The following is a 13,474-nucleotide window of genomic DNA, read 5'->3' as shown; positions in this document are numbered from 1 at the left end:
ACGTCAGCACCACACCGACCTCCAGAAACGTTCTATTTTAGAATCTTCCCGCCCACGCTCACGCAACGGGGGGAAACATGCCCCGTTTTTCTTTTCGTTTTCTTCAAAGTCATCATTCTGTTTGTTTGGTTCATAACGTTTTCTCATCCTGCCATACTGAGTTTTATATTATTATTGCTAATTGCAAATGGTACACTGAAAATGCTTGGAGAAACATTTTTTACTGTCAGTTAAGGAAAGAGAAAAATAATTGGAGCACATAATTCAGAAGAACAGTTAAGAAGAGAAATTGAAGTCGTTCCAGTGAAATTTGTTGGCGTTCCTGATAATTGAAGTAAAATCCAAGATGTGTTTGCAAGAAACCTTTGTCATCCATTACATTAACATTGTTGGTTTGTTACAGGGGAGTCTAGGGTGTCTATGGGATAGGAATTTGAATCACCAGGTGAGGTGATTGTGTGAGTGAGTGCTAATTACAGTGCAGAAGCGAGATTTGAGGTTTCCCTTTTCTGCATGTTATGCAATGTCAGAGTCACCCCCCCTTCCCGTGCGCGGATTCTAGTGCCCGCGCGGTGGTTCTGTGGCTGCGCTGTGTGATGCGCGCTGACAGGTGACTCAGCCATGCGTGTGACAGCTCTACTGCAGCTCACGCTTCGTCTACGCGCAGGATAGCGCCACGCGATGTCACTTACATGTTCCTTTGGGGAGCGACGGCTCGTTCCAAAAGCGCTTAGATGTCACCAAAGCGTGACGAGGCCTGGCCGGTTCCTAACCTGAATTCAGACTTGTCAGAATATTGCTTAAAATTCATTGCATATCTTCATTATTTGGGCATTACATTTAATGAAGCGCACGTTCAAGGTGGAAGAAAACTATGCTAGAACACTAGGTTCATTCCTGCACTAGATTCGGATCGCATTTTATCTTGGGTAATCAGAGTCATAGTCATTGGGAGTATTGAAGATTTAGCAGATTACTGTAGCTGCCTACCAGCACTGAACAATAGCAGACCTGGGTCAAATACGTATTTGTTTTGGATTCAAATACTTTGAATCTGTGCTCTATTTATCTTGCCTGCTGTAACTGAGCCTGCCAATTTGACCAGAATGCGGGGTTTGCACTTTTTAACAATTTTTCATTGGTTCCAGTGCACCAGACACGATCGGTAAAGCGTAGAATCCAGAACAAATACATATTTGACCCAGGTCTGAACAATAGTAATGAAATTTTCAATGCTACAGCTGTGGAGTGAAATCTGTTAGACCTTCTAGTACAGTATCTCTGACAGAGGTTTTGAGTAGCTAGCTGATTGACACTGGTGGCTGTGCTGCTTACACTGGGGAGGCTAGTGGCTTGGAGAGCCCTTTGCTTGTCGCTGGAGTCTCAGAGGCATGGTGCCATCAGCAGTGTTCCTCCCACAGGTGAGAGGGGGCGAGAAAGGACATCAACACACCTGTGCTGTCACTGTGAGACACAGGCTACCAGGTGACATCCTTCACAAGGATGTGACATCTGTCACTTTTCCCTGCCACAGAACACAGCCGAGCCTATTATAGTGAAATCCTGATCGTACAGCACGTCCTGCTTCTGCACATGGCTTCTGCATGATGGGTTATTTTTGGTTGAACAAATGATGAGACAAAGTAAAATCTGTCACATATTAGTTGCCACGTGGGGTAAGATTTGTCTGCTGTTCGGACTTGGTGAGGACTAGATGAGGGTGAGCTGTGTCCTAATATGTAAAATCAAAGAACTGAAAGAGGGTGTACTTTTTTTCGCATCACCGTATGTGCTACATCTTTTGTTAATCTGTGGTACATTGAATCTGGTTATTTTACTTTTGTGAAAAGAACAGAATTGAGCTCATTATTGCTTATATCATCAGGATTCAAAAATGGGTAAGTAGGTAAACTGTATAACAGTACAAAAGCAGTAAGATTTTTATACGGCTTCAGCACCAATGCCCTAGATTATTCAGATTCATTATACAAGCTCAACCGAAGGTTTCTCTGTTCCATGTTTAAAATACCCTTTCCATGCCAAGATAAAGGTCTGTCAGTGTTCTTCGGTGCTTTTAGGTGATTGTCCCATTTTTTTCTCGCTGCTGGTGAAAGGCACCAGATGTTGAAGAGGATTAGTAACAGGAACCAGGTCCGTGTGATTTCAGCACCCAGCAGCGCTTTGATAAAGATACGGCCAACTAATGAAAGTGGAACAACATCAGCTTAAGCATTCTAACAAATGTCTTTCTCGTTAATGTCAGAGACAATCCACTTTGTGGCCCGGGGTGTATCCGCTTTCAATTAAATGTCCCTGGAGTAACCTTGACGTTTTAAATCCGGATTATGCCGATTCTCGTTTATGTATGTGTTTGTTTTCAGCTTTAGCGTGGAGGAAGTGCTGGAGCCGCATTAGCGGCGCGCTAGTCAGGAGCGCCTCCGATTTGCTAATGGTGCGTCCGCTTACCCGCAGGTCACCGGACGCTCTACATCGGCGTGCACGTTCCCCTGGGCCGGAAGCCGCACCGGAGACACCGGCACCACGGGCACAGGCACCGGAAGAGGGACAGGGAACGTGATTCGGGCGTGGACGACGGCCGCGAGTCGCCCAGCTACAGTAAGGACGGGCTCCCATGTTGCACTGAGCCCTGTGTTTTTAAACCGAGCGTCAACGCGGGAGTTGGCACGGTTCGGCTAAGAAAAGAGGGGCATTTATTTATTTATTCAGTTCAGTGCTGTTGTGCTTTGCGCGTTCCAGAAGGCCGCGGAGCACCAGCAGTGATTCACGCTGCTCGTTTTCTTCCTGCTGTGCGGCCGACTCCTCGCCAGCTGAAGCTGAGACCTCAGCTGCGTGTCCTCGCGCTGATCGCACCGCAGTTCTGGAAGTTTCTGACTCACTTGTGTGAAAACATGCAAGCAACTGTGTTTGCGTCATCTTAAATGGATTCTGCAAGTGTTCTACAATAACACAGAACGTGGGGAAATTGTTTGGGCGGATACTCAGTGTAGTGCCAAACATTCATACAATGGCACTTTAATCGCAGCTGACTTCATACTTCATACATTTAATTAAATATTTTACTTCATTTTCAAATACATCCACAAAATATCAACATTAATTTCAAAGTGTAGTTTGATAAGCATGGTAACTGTTACAATTGTAAGGTGAACAAATAAAAAAAAACAGCACTAGGTGTCCTTTAAAAATCATCTATAACTGAAAGAATATGGTGTGCCCCAGTGCCTTTTTGGCTGTTTAAACAGTTCCTCGAAAGTATTTCTGAGCAATGACCTTTCTCTGCGCACCACAGACACCCCGTCACAAAGAGTGCAGTTCCTCTTGGGGACCGAAGACGATGACGAAGAGCACATCCCTCACGACCTCTTCACCGAGCTGGACGAGATCTGTCTGCGTGAAGGGGAGGACGCGGAGTGGAGGGAGACCGCCAGGTAGCGCAGCACACGCGCCGCCCCCAAGGCCCCTGTGCTTATTGACGGCCAGCTACCCCTGCAGTTAGTTACACTTCATTCAGCTGCTTTAAAAGGACAGCATGCTTGGGCGAGACGTGTGGTCCAGTCCATAGGCAGCCGTGTGCGTCTCCCTATACCTGGACAGGGGTTCGATCCTTACCATGAGCTCTCATCCCTGTTCTGCCTGTCTGAATAAAACAAGAAATCCCAAAGGAGAGTGGGCCTGTCTGCTAAAAAAAAAAGCTGAGTGTACTTGTCCACATGGATATTAGCATGCATATCATGCATACTGTGAGTTAGCTCACCTGTGATGCCTGGTCTGGTCAGAACAACACTACAGCTGTGTTAATAAACCGATGATCTTTGGTTGCTGTTGGGCCTTAACACTATTTTGGTTCGCTATTTGGATTACCCTGTCAATAAAATCCTGTCTCAGAATTCATAAGCTAATGGTGGCAAAGCCATGAAACACAGCAATCACTTTCTGGTCTCAGTGAATCAAGCCTCTATGTGCTATGTGCTCCGATACTGTAGTCTGTTCAATGAACATCCTTTCTGTTTGTTTATATATTTACAGTACGTGTGACATTGTTTTTACTACTTATAGGCCGTGTTAACATGTGCTGCAGATTGAAAATTGCACTTAATGCTAATGATCTGATTTTCGTCCTTTTAGAGAGTGTGATGACTGTGATTTCTCCAAAGCAGCTGCTGCTGTTGTCGCCTGACAGAGTTAACACTGGATAAAGAGGGAGGGTTGTCTAACCACTGGGGTGAAGGTTAAATAGAGCCCCATTAAAGTGTGTTGCATGAGCAGTGCTTGGAAGCCAAAGTGTAAACGGGACTCCAAATGGTTTGTGATTTGCTTTTAAACAGGCACAGGTTCGGGGGCCTCCAGTGGCGTAGCCCATAGAGCGCTTTCATTGTGAGCCGCGATGTCGGCGGTTCAAGTCCGACCGCCAACCTTTGTCGCATCTCTCTCCTCCTAGTTCTTCCTGTCTCTCTACACTGTACTAATAAAGCTGAAAAAGCCCAAAAAACATATTTAAAAAAAAAAAAAAAAAACAGGCACAGGTTAAGAGTGATCACCCTCTCGCTTTAGCCTTATTTGTACAGCATTCCCTTAGTGACTTCTGAGCAGGCCTTTCACAAACCTGAGACTCCAAACCTAATAACGCTAATATGAATGAAACTAGTACAATGTTTATGTTTCATTTGTCATAGAAGAATTTTGTGGCTTGTAAAAAATGAGGTGCATTTCCTCATCCACTAGCCACATCGGCTGTCACTCTGAAAAAGCCCATTTCAAAAGCTCCCCTAGGGGAACGCTGTATTTCTCGACAGGTGCCGGCGGTGCGTAATCTCTCTCACTCGCGGGTTTGCTGTCTGAGCGGCTGGTCTCAGAGCTCGAGAGCGAACCCCTCAGGGCGGTGCTGTTCCGCAGCGGGCTCTGGGTGCTCCATCGGCGCTGACCGCTTGCTGTTATCCCACGCGCAGGTGGCTGAAGTTTGAGGAGGACGTGGAGGACGGCGGGGAGCGCTGGAGCAAGCCCTACGTGGCCACGCTGTCCCTGCACAGCCTGTTCGAGCTGCGCAGCTGCATCCTCAACGGCACCGTGCTGCTGGACATGAGAGCGAATTCGCTGGAGGAGATCGCAGGTACTGACCGCAGGGCCTCCGGCAACCACACCCACCGATATCTGCTCGTCTACTGCAGACGTCCTGCTGCACACTCGGCACAGGCCAGGAACTCACCTCACCCACCACCAACGTGTAGCACCCACCTGAGAGATGCACGGCAGCCATTTTGCGGCAGAACGCTCACCACACATTAGCTAAGGTGGAGAGGGATTACTGCAAAAGTTCTAATACAATGAAAGAGCAAGATTTGGTCTTACTGTTTCTGAGCTTTGTCACAACAGTACTTTTAACAGTGTCATCAAGCCTCTCCATTTCCCTGTTAACTTCATATTGCTTTTGTAATCATTAGATACCCATAAATATGCTACACAATAGGCCATTATTTATTACAGAATATCAGTTAAGAAGATATAGCGTCTCATATATCCATTTTGTGTGTTTTTGCAGAAAATGACAAGAGAATGTGTTTTTAAAATTACAATAAATTTACCAGTGTAAAGACTTCCGAAGTGGATACATGTATTCAGTCCTATCAGGCACACCCCCACTGAGAATACCACTGCAGAGAAGATGCCCCCAGAACATTATTTTGCACTAATGGCTCCTGGAAAGTTTGAACATGAAAAAAAACTGATGTATGAAAGTTTGCTGAAGCACTGGAACATACAGCACAGGTTTGAAATGTGAAAGACTAAAAAAAGAACAGAACATTTGAAAAACTAATTCTACTGTACTTGATCTCAAAATCTAAAACATGATTTTCTATCCATTACATGGATGAAAAAACTGTGCATTTTTATAATTAAGCTGATCTGCTGTTTCCAGCCTTGACTGTGGCTGTTGTGCAACTGGAATATACATTTAAGGATTTATTAATATGAAAAGCTCATATTAATGGCCACTGACTACATTATTTCCCCAGAAAACATATAGCTTACTCTGAAATTATAATTAATTTACCATCCATTTTATCATATATTCCAGTAGTGATAGAGTATGTGCCAGGATGCCTGAATGTCAGCCTCATTAAATCTGGTCCCCTTTGTCCTCAGAATGTTCCTGATACAATGAAATAATGAATCAGAAAAAAACTGGCTAAATGACTTTTTTTTACCATCATTCATGAAACAGCATGCTGAAGGAGCTCGGACCAGTCTTTTTTAAATTAGCAATGACCCACTTAGATCCCTCTGTCAGTGCATGTTTTGCTTGATTTATTTCCTAATTTCGATTACCAGTTATTAATAAAGACACATACAGTTAATGCCTCATGGGCCATCCTCTCTGTACTTTAATCTCTGTCGGTTGATAGTGCACAGCCATAATCCTTTATTTTTAATGAACAGTGTAAGTTTATTAGTCGTTTATAAATGTTATTTATTTATTTATTGTTTCTAGTATTTCCCTTTTCTCCTTGTTTTCTATTATTTGTTCCATTATTTTCTTTTTTCTTCTCTTTCTCATTTTATTTGGAATGTGATTTCATTATCATGAAAGGTAAATCCTTTATGAATAATGATTATCATCATTATATTATAGCGAGGTATTCATTAATGTGGTGGCTGGCTCCCAAATTGTTCTTAGGCTTTTCAGGATGTTGTTAGTGTGTACTGCACCATCTTGGTGACCTGTCCACAAATCTAACAAAATGGATATTTTCATTTTAAAATTGGTTCTCTTGTCCTCAGACATGATTCTGGACCAGCAGGACTCCTCAGGCCAGTTGGAGGAGGACGTCCGGAAGAAGATCCGAGATGCGCTCCTCAAGCAGCACCACCACCAGAACCAGAAGAAGCTGGCCAATCGGATCCCCATTGTGCGCTCCTTCGCTGACATCGGCAAGAAACAGTCCGAGCCCCACTCCATGGACAAAAACGGTGAGCCAATCTGACCCTCTTACAGTGCCCCTGGTTACAGAAGTATTTCAGTCTTACAGTGCCCCTGGTTACAGAAGTATTTCAGTCTTACAGTGCTCCTGGTCACAGAAGTATTTCAGTCTTACAGTGCCCCTGGTTACAGAAGTATTTCAGTCTTACAGTGCCCCTGGTTACAGAAGTATTTCAGTCTGACAGTGCCCCTGGTTACAGAAGTATTTCAGTCTGACAGTGCCCCTGGTTACAGATATGTTTCAGTCTTAGTTACCCTGTTTACACCAGAGGCCCTTGCCCAGGGAAACATGAATAGCTGGTTTTGGGGCATCTTATCTACATCTTGTCCATTGACTGTACATTCCCATTAAAAGGCTAGCTCGCTAACCACTGGCTCCACTCTGGGTTTATTCTTATTAAAAAACACAAGAGCAGTGTAGGAAGAAAGCAGCTCCTGGAAGGAGTGTTTTTAGCCTGTGAGCAGTGATTGGCTGTGCAGCTGCCTATATACTGTGTGTTGCCAAGGTGTTTGATGTTCTAGAGCCTAGGTTTCAGAGTAGAGTGGTGTTGATGTTCACTCAACAGATTAGCATTTTTTTCCAAAAGAGATATTATAGTTACCCATTATATAGAGTGCTGTTTCTCATAGTAATGCTAATGAGTTATTCCTAGCTTATATCATAGCATTTATGTGTACCCAATTCATTTTGTGTGCATGCGTGTGGTTGTGTTTGTGTGCATATGTTTGTGGGTATTACAAACCGTATGACAATATCCTCCTCTGAAAGACTGAAAGATTCCTAATGGCTCTTTAGATTATAGCACTACTGTGTACTCTTTCATTGTACTGTGCATTGTCCGCATTTGTCCTTCTTTTCAGTGTCTCGGTCTTTGTCTCTCCCCTTTCTTCTCTTGGTGTGTGTGTGGGTGTGTGTGTATGCATGCATGCCTGCATGTGTGTGTGTGTGTGTGTGTGTGTGTGTGTCTGCGTGCGTGCGTGCATGTGTGTGTGCATGCATGTGTGCGTGTCTCTGTCAGGAGCCTCACCTCTGTGTTCTGCCCTCATGTCCTCCCTGTGGGGCTCATTTAAGGCAGCTGGGTCTGGGGGAGACGGGCAGGTCTTGTCCTGCGTTCCGTGGCCCCTCTGTTGCCCTCGCTGCGTCTCCACCTCCACTCCACTCTCGCCCTCATCCACCGCCCACATCCCCCCTGCCAAAGCGCACCACAGACCCCCGACAGGCAGTCCCAGCCCCCACTGTGCCGTGGATATCTCCGATATCCAGCCCCTGGACAAGGAAGACGATCCTGAAGCAGGCAACTGAAACCTTGACAGACTTTATCTCCTATGCCTTCCTAGAACATAACTTGTGAAAGCGGTATTCTCCCAGTTTGCCCTTGTGTCTGTCCGTGTTGTTGGGGTAAAGGGCAGGTCTCCAAAGGGCAGTGCCAGGTCTTTTTCCACAGACTCAGTCAGTTCATGTGTGTATCTGCCTCTCAGAGAACACTGCAGGTCACAGGTATTGGCTCAGATTGCATCATTGTAGCTCCCGATTTGACTCCATTTTATATTTACAGAATGAGTACATTAAAATGACTCGAGGCATTTTTGTTTGCATTTATCCTCCAGGTGAAGTTTCCCAGGCAGCTGTAATGCATATTTCACAATTATGGATATTTGCATTATGATGATGGCAATGACGACGATGATGATAATGATGATAATTATCGTGGTGCTTATTATTTTTTGTTATTATTATAAAGAAATCTTTATACTGCCGTAATTGGTAAATATTGATGGACATGCCTTCAATTACTCATCTAGTGAAAAGCCTATACACCTTTCACAGGAATTATGTTTAGGAAGCAAGTTGTACAACTTTCTTTACCAAGTTTTTATGATTCAACTGCTTGTTCCGTCAAATGAAAAACCTCATAAACCCTTTTAGTAAATCATTTTTTATTTTATAAATGAATTTGTGTAGGTTTTAAGCCATGACCATATTAATTGCACTATAGTGCTTAGTCCAAAAACTATTTTTAACAAGCAGCAGTAGGTGTAGTCAGTGACTAATGACTAATACAGTAGTAAACCATGCATTTGATGCTGCCAGAGTTTCACTCATATGCTTTATCTAAAGGGGTTGTGAAATTGGTGTTTATTCATGGGCAGTAGATGGGTATTTCAATTGTTGGAAACACCCAATCTCCCAGCTGGTGCACCGTAACTGACTTCACGTTAACTAGCATATGAACCCAACCTCAATTAGTGTGCTATTTATTTAGTGACTTTCGGTTGCTACATGTACTTACCTGTGCTCGGATCAAACAATGAAATTAGCATTTGCATACGGTCTTATTGCTACATTACATTACCACCATTTAACAGACTCTACTATCCAACAACTATTGCATTGTTAAATAGGATCCATTTATACTGCTGGATATTATGTAACAATGCAGTAGCCTTGCTCAGGGGTACAACTGCAGAGTCCTACCTACAGTTGCCAGATTTATAATTTGTCGAAACCAGACAACGTGCAGAGCTGGAAGCATAATCATGAACGACTTGGGGGGTTAACCTCAAACATTAGACAGGGGAATGTTCTGTTGAACCAGGGAGTCACTGGCAGACAAATTCATTTCAAACTACCGAAAAATTTATTCCATTAATTTCTCAGACCAGACATTACATTGTCCGGTCAGGACCACAAACTGGACCAGTACAAATTATTTGAAAACCGGAAATTCTGGTCGAAAACTGGATGTCTGGCAACCCTAGGACTCCTACCTGGAAATCAGACCTGCAACATTCAGGTTATAAGCCCAGCTCTCTAACCACTATACTACACATTGTTTCTTTTTCATTGTGACCTGTGATCTCAGTCTGGCTGTTCATGTTTGTGTTGATCTGTCCTGGAGATCAGCGGCACTGAAGTCATAATGGATGCACATGTAAAGTTCCCTACTGTACTCACACACATTAGAGGTCTGCATCGGGCTAAAGCTCTTTATGCCTCAACACAAACCAGCCCGACAAGCTCGAGCCAAATTTTTAGCCTGAACACGAAAGGGCCCAATCAATAACAAGTCAACAATGCCTTGCAGCACAATAGAAAATAATGTAGTGTTTCCCACAGGAAAGCTGCTAGTGGGGGTGCTTGCGATCACAGAGTGGGGTGGAACAGGACTTCCACCAGCTGATAACTACGATTGACAATAATAGTGCAAAGCAAGGCTTCTGGTTTTTATAGTGTACTGTTATGCTCGACTAGTAAATTACAACCATATTTGAGTTTTCATGCTGGTTTTTTAAACATGTTTTTTCTTCTGTTAAATGTGCCGTTAAGTTTGTCACTTGCCCCTTTACAACAAACAGCATAGGAGTGACTTCCTCTTCCTTTCAGTATGTGTTTGCATAGTGTATCACGGTGAGCCATAAACTCAGGCTTCCTGGTTGAGAGGTGGCCACACTTACCACTGTGCTAAAGTTGAATTGACCTCTGGCTTTTCAGTTAGGGAGTCCCACTAGCGGTTTGCTTCAGTTTGTAAAATAGTGGATTAATTTGTATTGTAACATTCATAATGATCAGAACAGGCTAGCCAGCTAGCTTAATTGCGGTTTTTCCTTCTGTCGAACATTATGTGAAGTTTATCTCTTCTGTGTGGTCAAATGCAACTGCTTTTATTTGCTAGTTGAGCATAACAGTACAACAACAAAAAAAATTGTAACTTTGCGCCATTGTTGTCAATCATTGTAAACAGCTGGTAAAAGTGTTGCTATGCTACAGTTTGTAAACTTTCGCATTGTCAGCACTTGCCCATGCCTGTTGTGATCTGGCATCACGGAGCCAAAAATAGGCCCGATTCCTGACAAAATCACAGCATAGACTGTACCTTTGGGCTCCTTCGAGTTTCATGTCAGGATGCAGACCTCTACCTCTCATTACCTCTACCTGTCAATCACATGCTCTGTCTACTCTTCATGATCCTCATGATCATGATCATGTTGCCAGTCTTAGATACAGTATGCCACGCTTCAAGCTTGCTGAGCAGATGATTCCATTTGTGAGACCGGATGCATTAACCCTGATCACAAGAATCCCTCAAATGATGAACGCAAAAAGCAGTGCAATTTATTAAAAACTGAAAACACTTCTGTGATGCTTTCTAGAACCCATATTGCTGGGTGACGAAGCAGAACCAGTGAGTAACTGTGTCCACTCTTCCGTTTGACCCAGGTCAGATGATCCCCCCTCAACCTCAGCCTTGCTCCACTGAGGGGAAGGGTGATGTCAGCCGGGAGAACAGTGCAGTGGACTTCAGCAAGGTAAGACACGGGAGCGCACGGCCCTGCCATCATCGCTAGGTTGCGATCAGTGGCGGACATCTTATTTCTTATTTCCAAGGTCCAGGGTCTGGAGGGGGGCGGGGGTGGTTCGGTAACTGGGGAGGGGCTGGCATCCGATGGCTTTGTGTGGGGGGATTAATGGTTTTCCTCTGAGGGTGTACCGGACAATCCCCCCATACACTGCGGCTACTGTTGCCGTCCCTACACAGGAAATAATTTAGCCCAGATCCACAATGCTCTGAAATGCAATTTAGCATGCTTATAAATCTTATGACACTTATGGCCTTGTGAAAGAGTGTGAAGACTTTGCATGACCTGCAGTTTACAGGAAAATAAACTTTGCAAGGACAGATTTAGAGGTGTTGCTACTTAAAGAATGAATCGGCTTAGTGTAGCCTATAGGTTTATACTTACTGTAAGTACTGTAAGTAGCTGTGAGTAATCATTGTAAATCAGTCCTTAAATGGCCTCTTAGCTGAGAGGTAAACAAACCAAACTCCTTCAGCACGTGATTCTACATACCAACAAATATATTACATGTGCATGCAGCCAACTGTGTTTCCATAGGTGAATTATAATGTCTTGTGGTCTTGAATGAAGGAATTATGGAACATTGCACCCCATTGCCATGAAGCCTCTAGATACAATGTCGCTGGCGTGTATGAATAGCATCTGTCACAGTTTAATGCTTACATATGGATTAATGGAAGCGGAGTGCATACAAATGAACAGAACAAACAAATTTGTGTTAAGGATATTAATTAATAAATTAATTACAGACACATTCTATTAACATCCTATCAGAAAACAAACCATGGTGTTTGTTTTTAAACACAACTTACAATGAAATACTTTTATTAGCACTGTAAAGTGAAACAATCTTACCCACGTCATTAAAAAAAAACATTTTTTTTTTTGGAATGAGTATTTCTGGTACATGAAGCACAATATGATGCTGCCTGTGAACATAGGCTGTATGTATCAGTTACATGGCAGCTTGTTATTTTGCATGTGTAGCCAAAATATGTCATGGATAGTTCTGATGAATAAAGAGCCATTTCACTCAATCATTATGTGATGTGGCTGCAACGTTATAGCAATGTTTCTGTTTGTTAAAGCCCATTCCTTCACCTTCATTGGTGTACTCAAACCAGTCTTGCTGGTCCCCATTCATATTTAACATGACCATGTCCCTTCTTTGAGCAGTTTTGACCGTGTAGAGTAGGGGATCTTCAGAGCCTTGGCAGCTGTAACTTGACTCATTTTATTTTGGTTTGTTTCATATCATTCAAACAGGATGTTACATCAGCAGAAGGACCCTTTCTTTTATCTGCCAGGATGAAGAATAGGCACCTTTCTGGTGACATTATGTACCGAAATGTTTTATGTAAGATTGTGTTATTTTGTGTTGGCTCTGCAAGATGATTTCAAATTTGCTCATTCATTGTGCTCAAAGAAAAGAAATGTTACATAATGATATTGCATTAATGGACTATGCAGTACAGCAATTTAATATGAATCTAGGGGTGAGAAGATGGCTGCACATTTTTATGTCACATTGTGTGCTCTGGTACTAGAGTTCTGAATCTCATTTATACACAGTCATATTTGATTTGTTTCTCTAGAATTCATAATTGTGTCGCACTTCCGTCTTGTAACACAGAGACCAAATCTGTGAAGTGCAGAAGAGATTGTTGATCTCTGGACCTTTTTCCCATTTTTGCCAATGAGCTCTGTAACTCACTCTGTCAATATTGTAGCTGGCCTCTTGGTAATTTCTCTGACAGTTGCCCTCTACATCTGTTTTCTCAGTTTGGGGGGATGGCCTGATCTTGGTATTGTCTTGGTTGTGCCATATTTTTTTTTTTTTAATTGTTACAGTGCTCCTAGGAAGGTTTTGATAACCTCTTTTGATAACCTTATAGAGCTTTTTGCCTACTAACAATTTCGTCTCAATTTTCCACAAACAATTGCTTGGTCTTTATGGCAGACTGATCTGATCTGCCGTTTCAGTTGTGAAACATGGAATTTAACAGAGGTGGATTCAATATCGACATGTTAATGTGTGCAATATGAGCTGTCAATAAAATGGAATACACAGGGCCAGTTTAGGTTGTCAAGGGGGTGAATTTCTATCAATTAAGTCCT

At 43.1% G+C, this 13,474-nt stretch overlaps 1 protein-coding gene across 3 annotated transcripts in view; it reads left to right on the top strand.

Annotated features, from left to right (window-relative positions):
- LOC118223762 (sodium-driven chloride bicarbonate exchanger-like) overlaps nt 1-13,474 on the top strand; it is a 94,482-nt gene that overhangs the window by 42,768 nt on the left and 38,240 nt on the right. For all 3 annotated transcript variants that reach the window (XM_035410729.1, XM_035410730.1, XM_035410731.1), the window contains 5 exons: nt 2,473-2,616; nt 3,311-3,449; nt 4,968-5,128; nt 6,799-6,987; nt 11,217-11,305. In XM_035410729.1, the coding sequence (XP_035266620.1) occupies nt 2,473-2,616; nt 3,311-3,449; nt 4,968-5,128; nt 6,799-6,987; nt 11,217-11,305 (722 nt within the window). The remainder of the gene's footprint in view (nt 1-2,472; nt 2,617-3,310; nt 3,450-4,967; nt 5,129-6,798; nt 6,988-11,216; nt 11,306-13,474) is intronic.

The sequence above is a fragment of the Anguilla anguilla genome, chromosome 3 (assembly GCF_013347855.1).
Source record: "Anguilla anguilla isolate fAngAng1 chromosome 3, fAngAng1.pri, whole genome shotgun sequence".
Lineage (NCBI taxonomy): Eukaryota > Metazoa > Chordata > Actinopteri > Anguilliformes > Anguillidae > Anguilla > Anguilla anguilla.
This window is presented reverse-complemented; position numbering and strand designations above follow the sequence as displayed.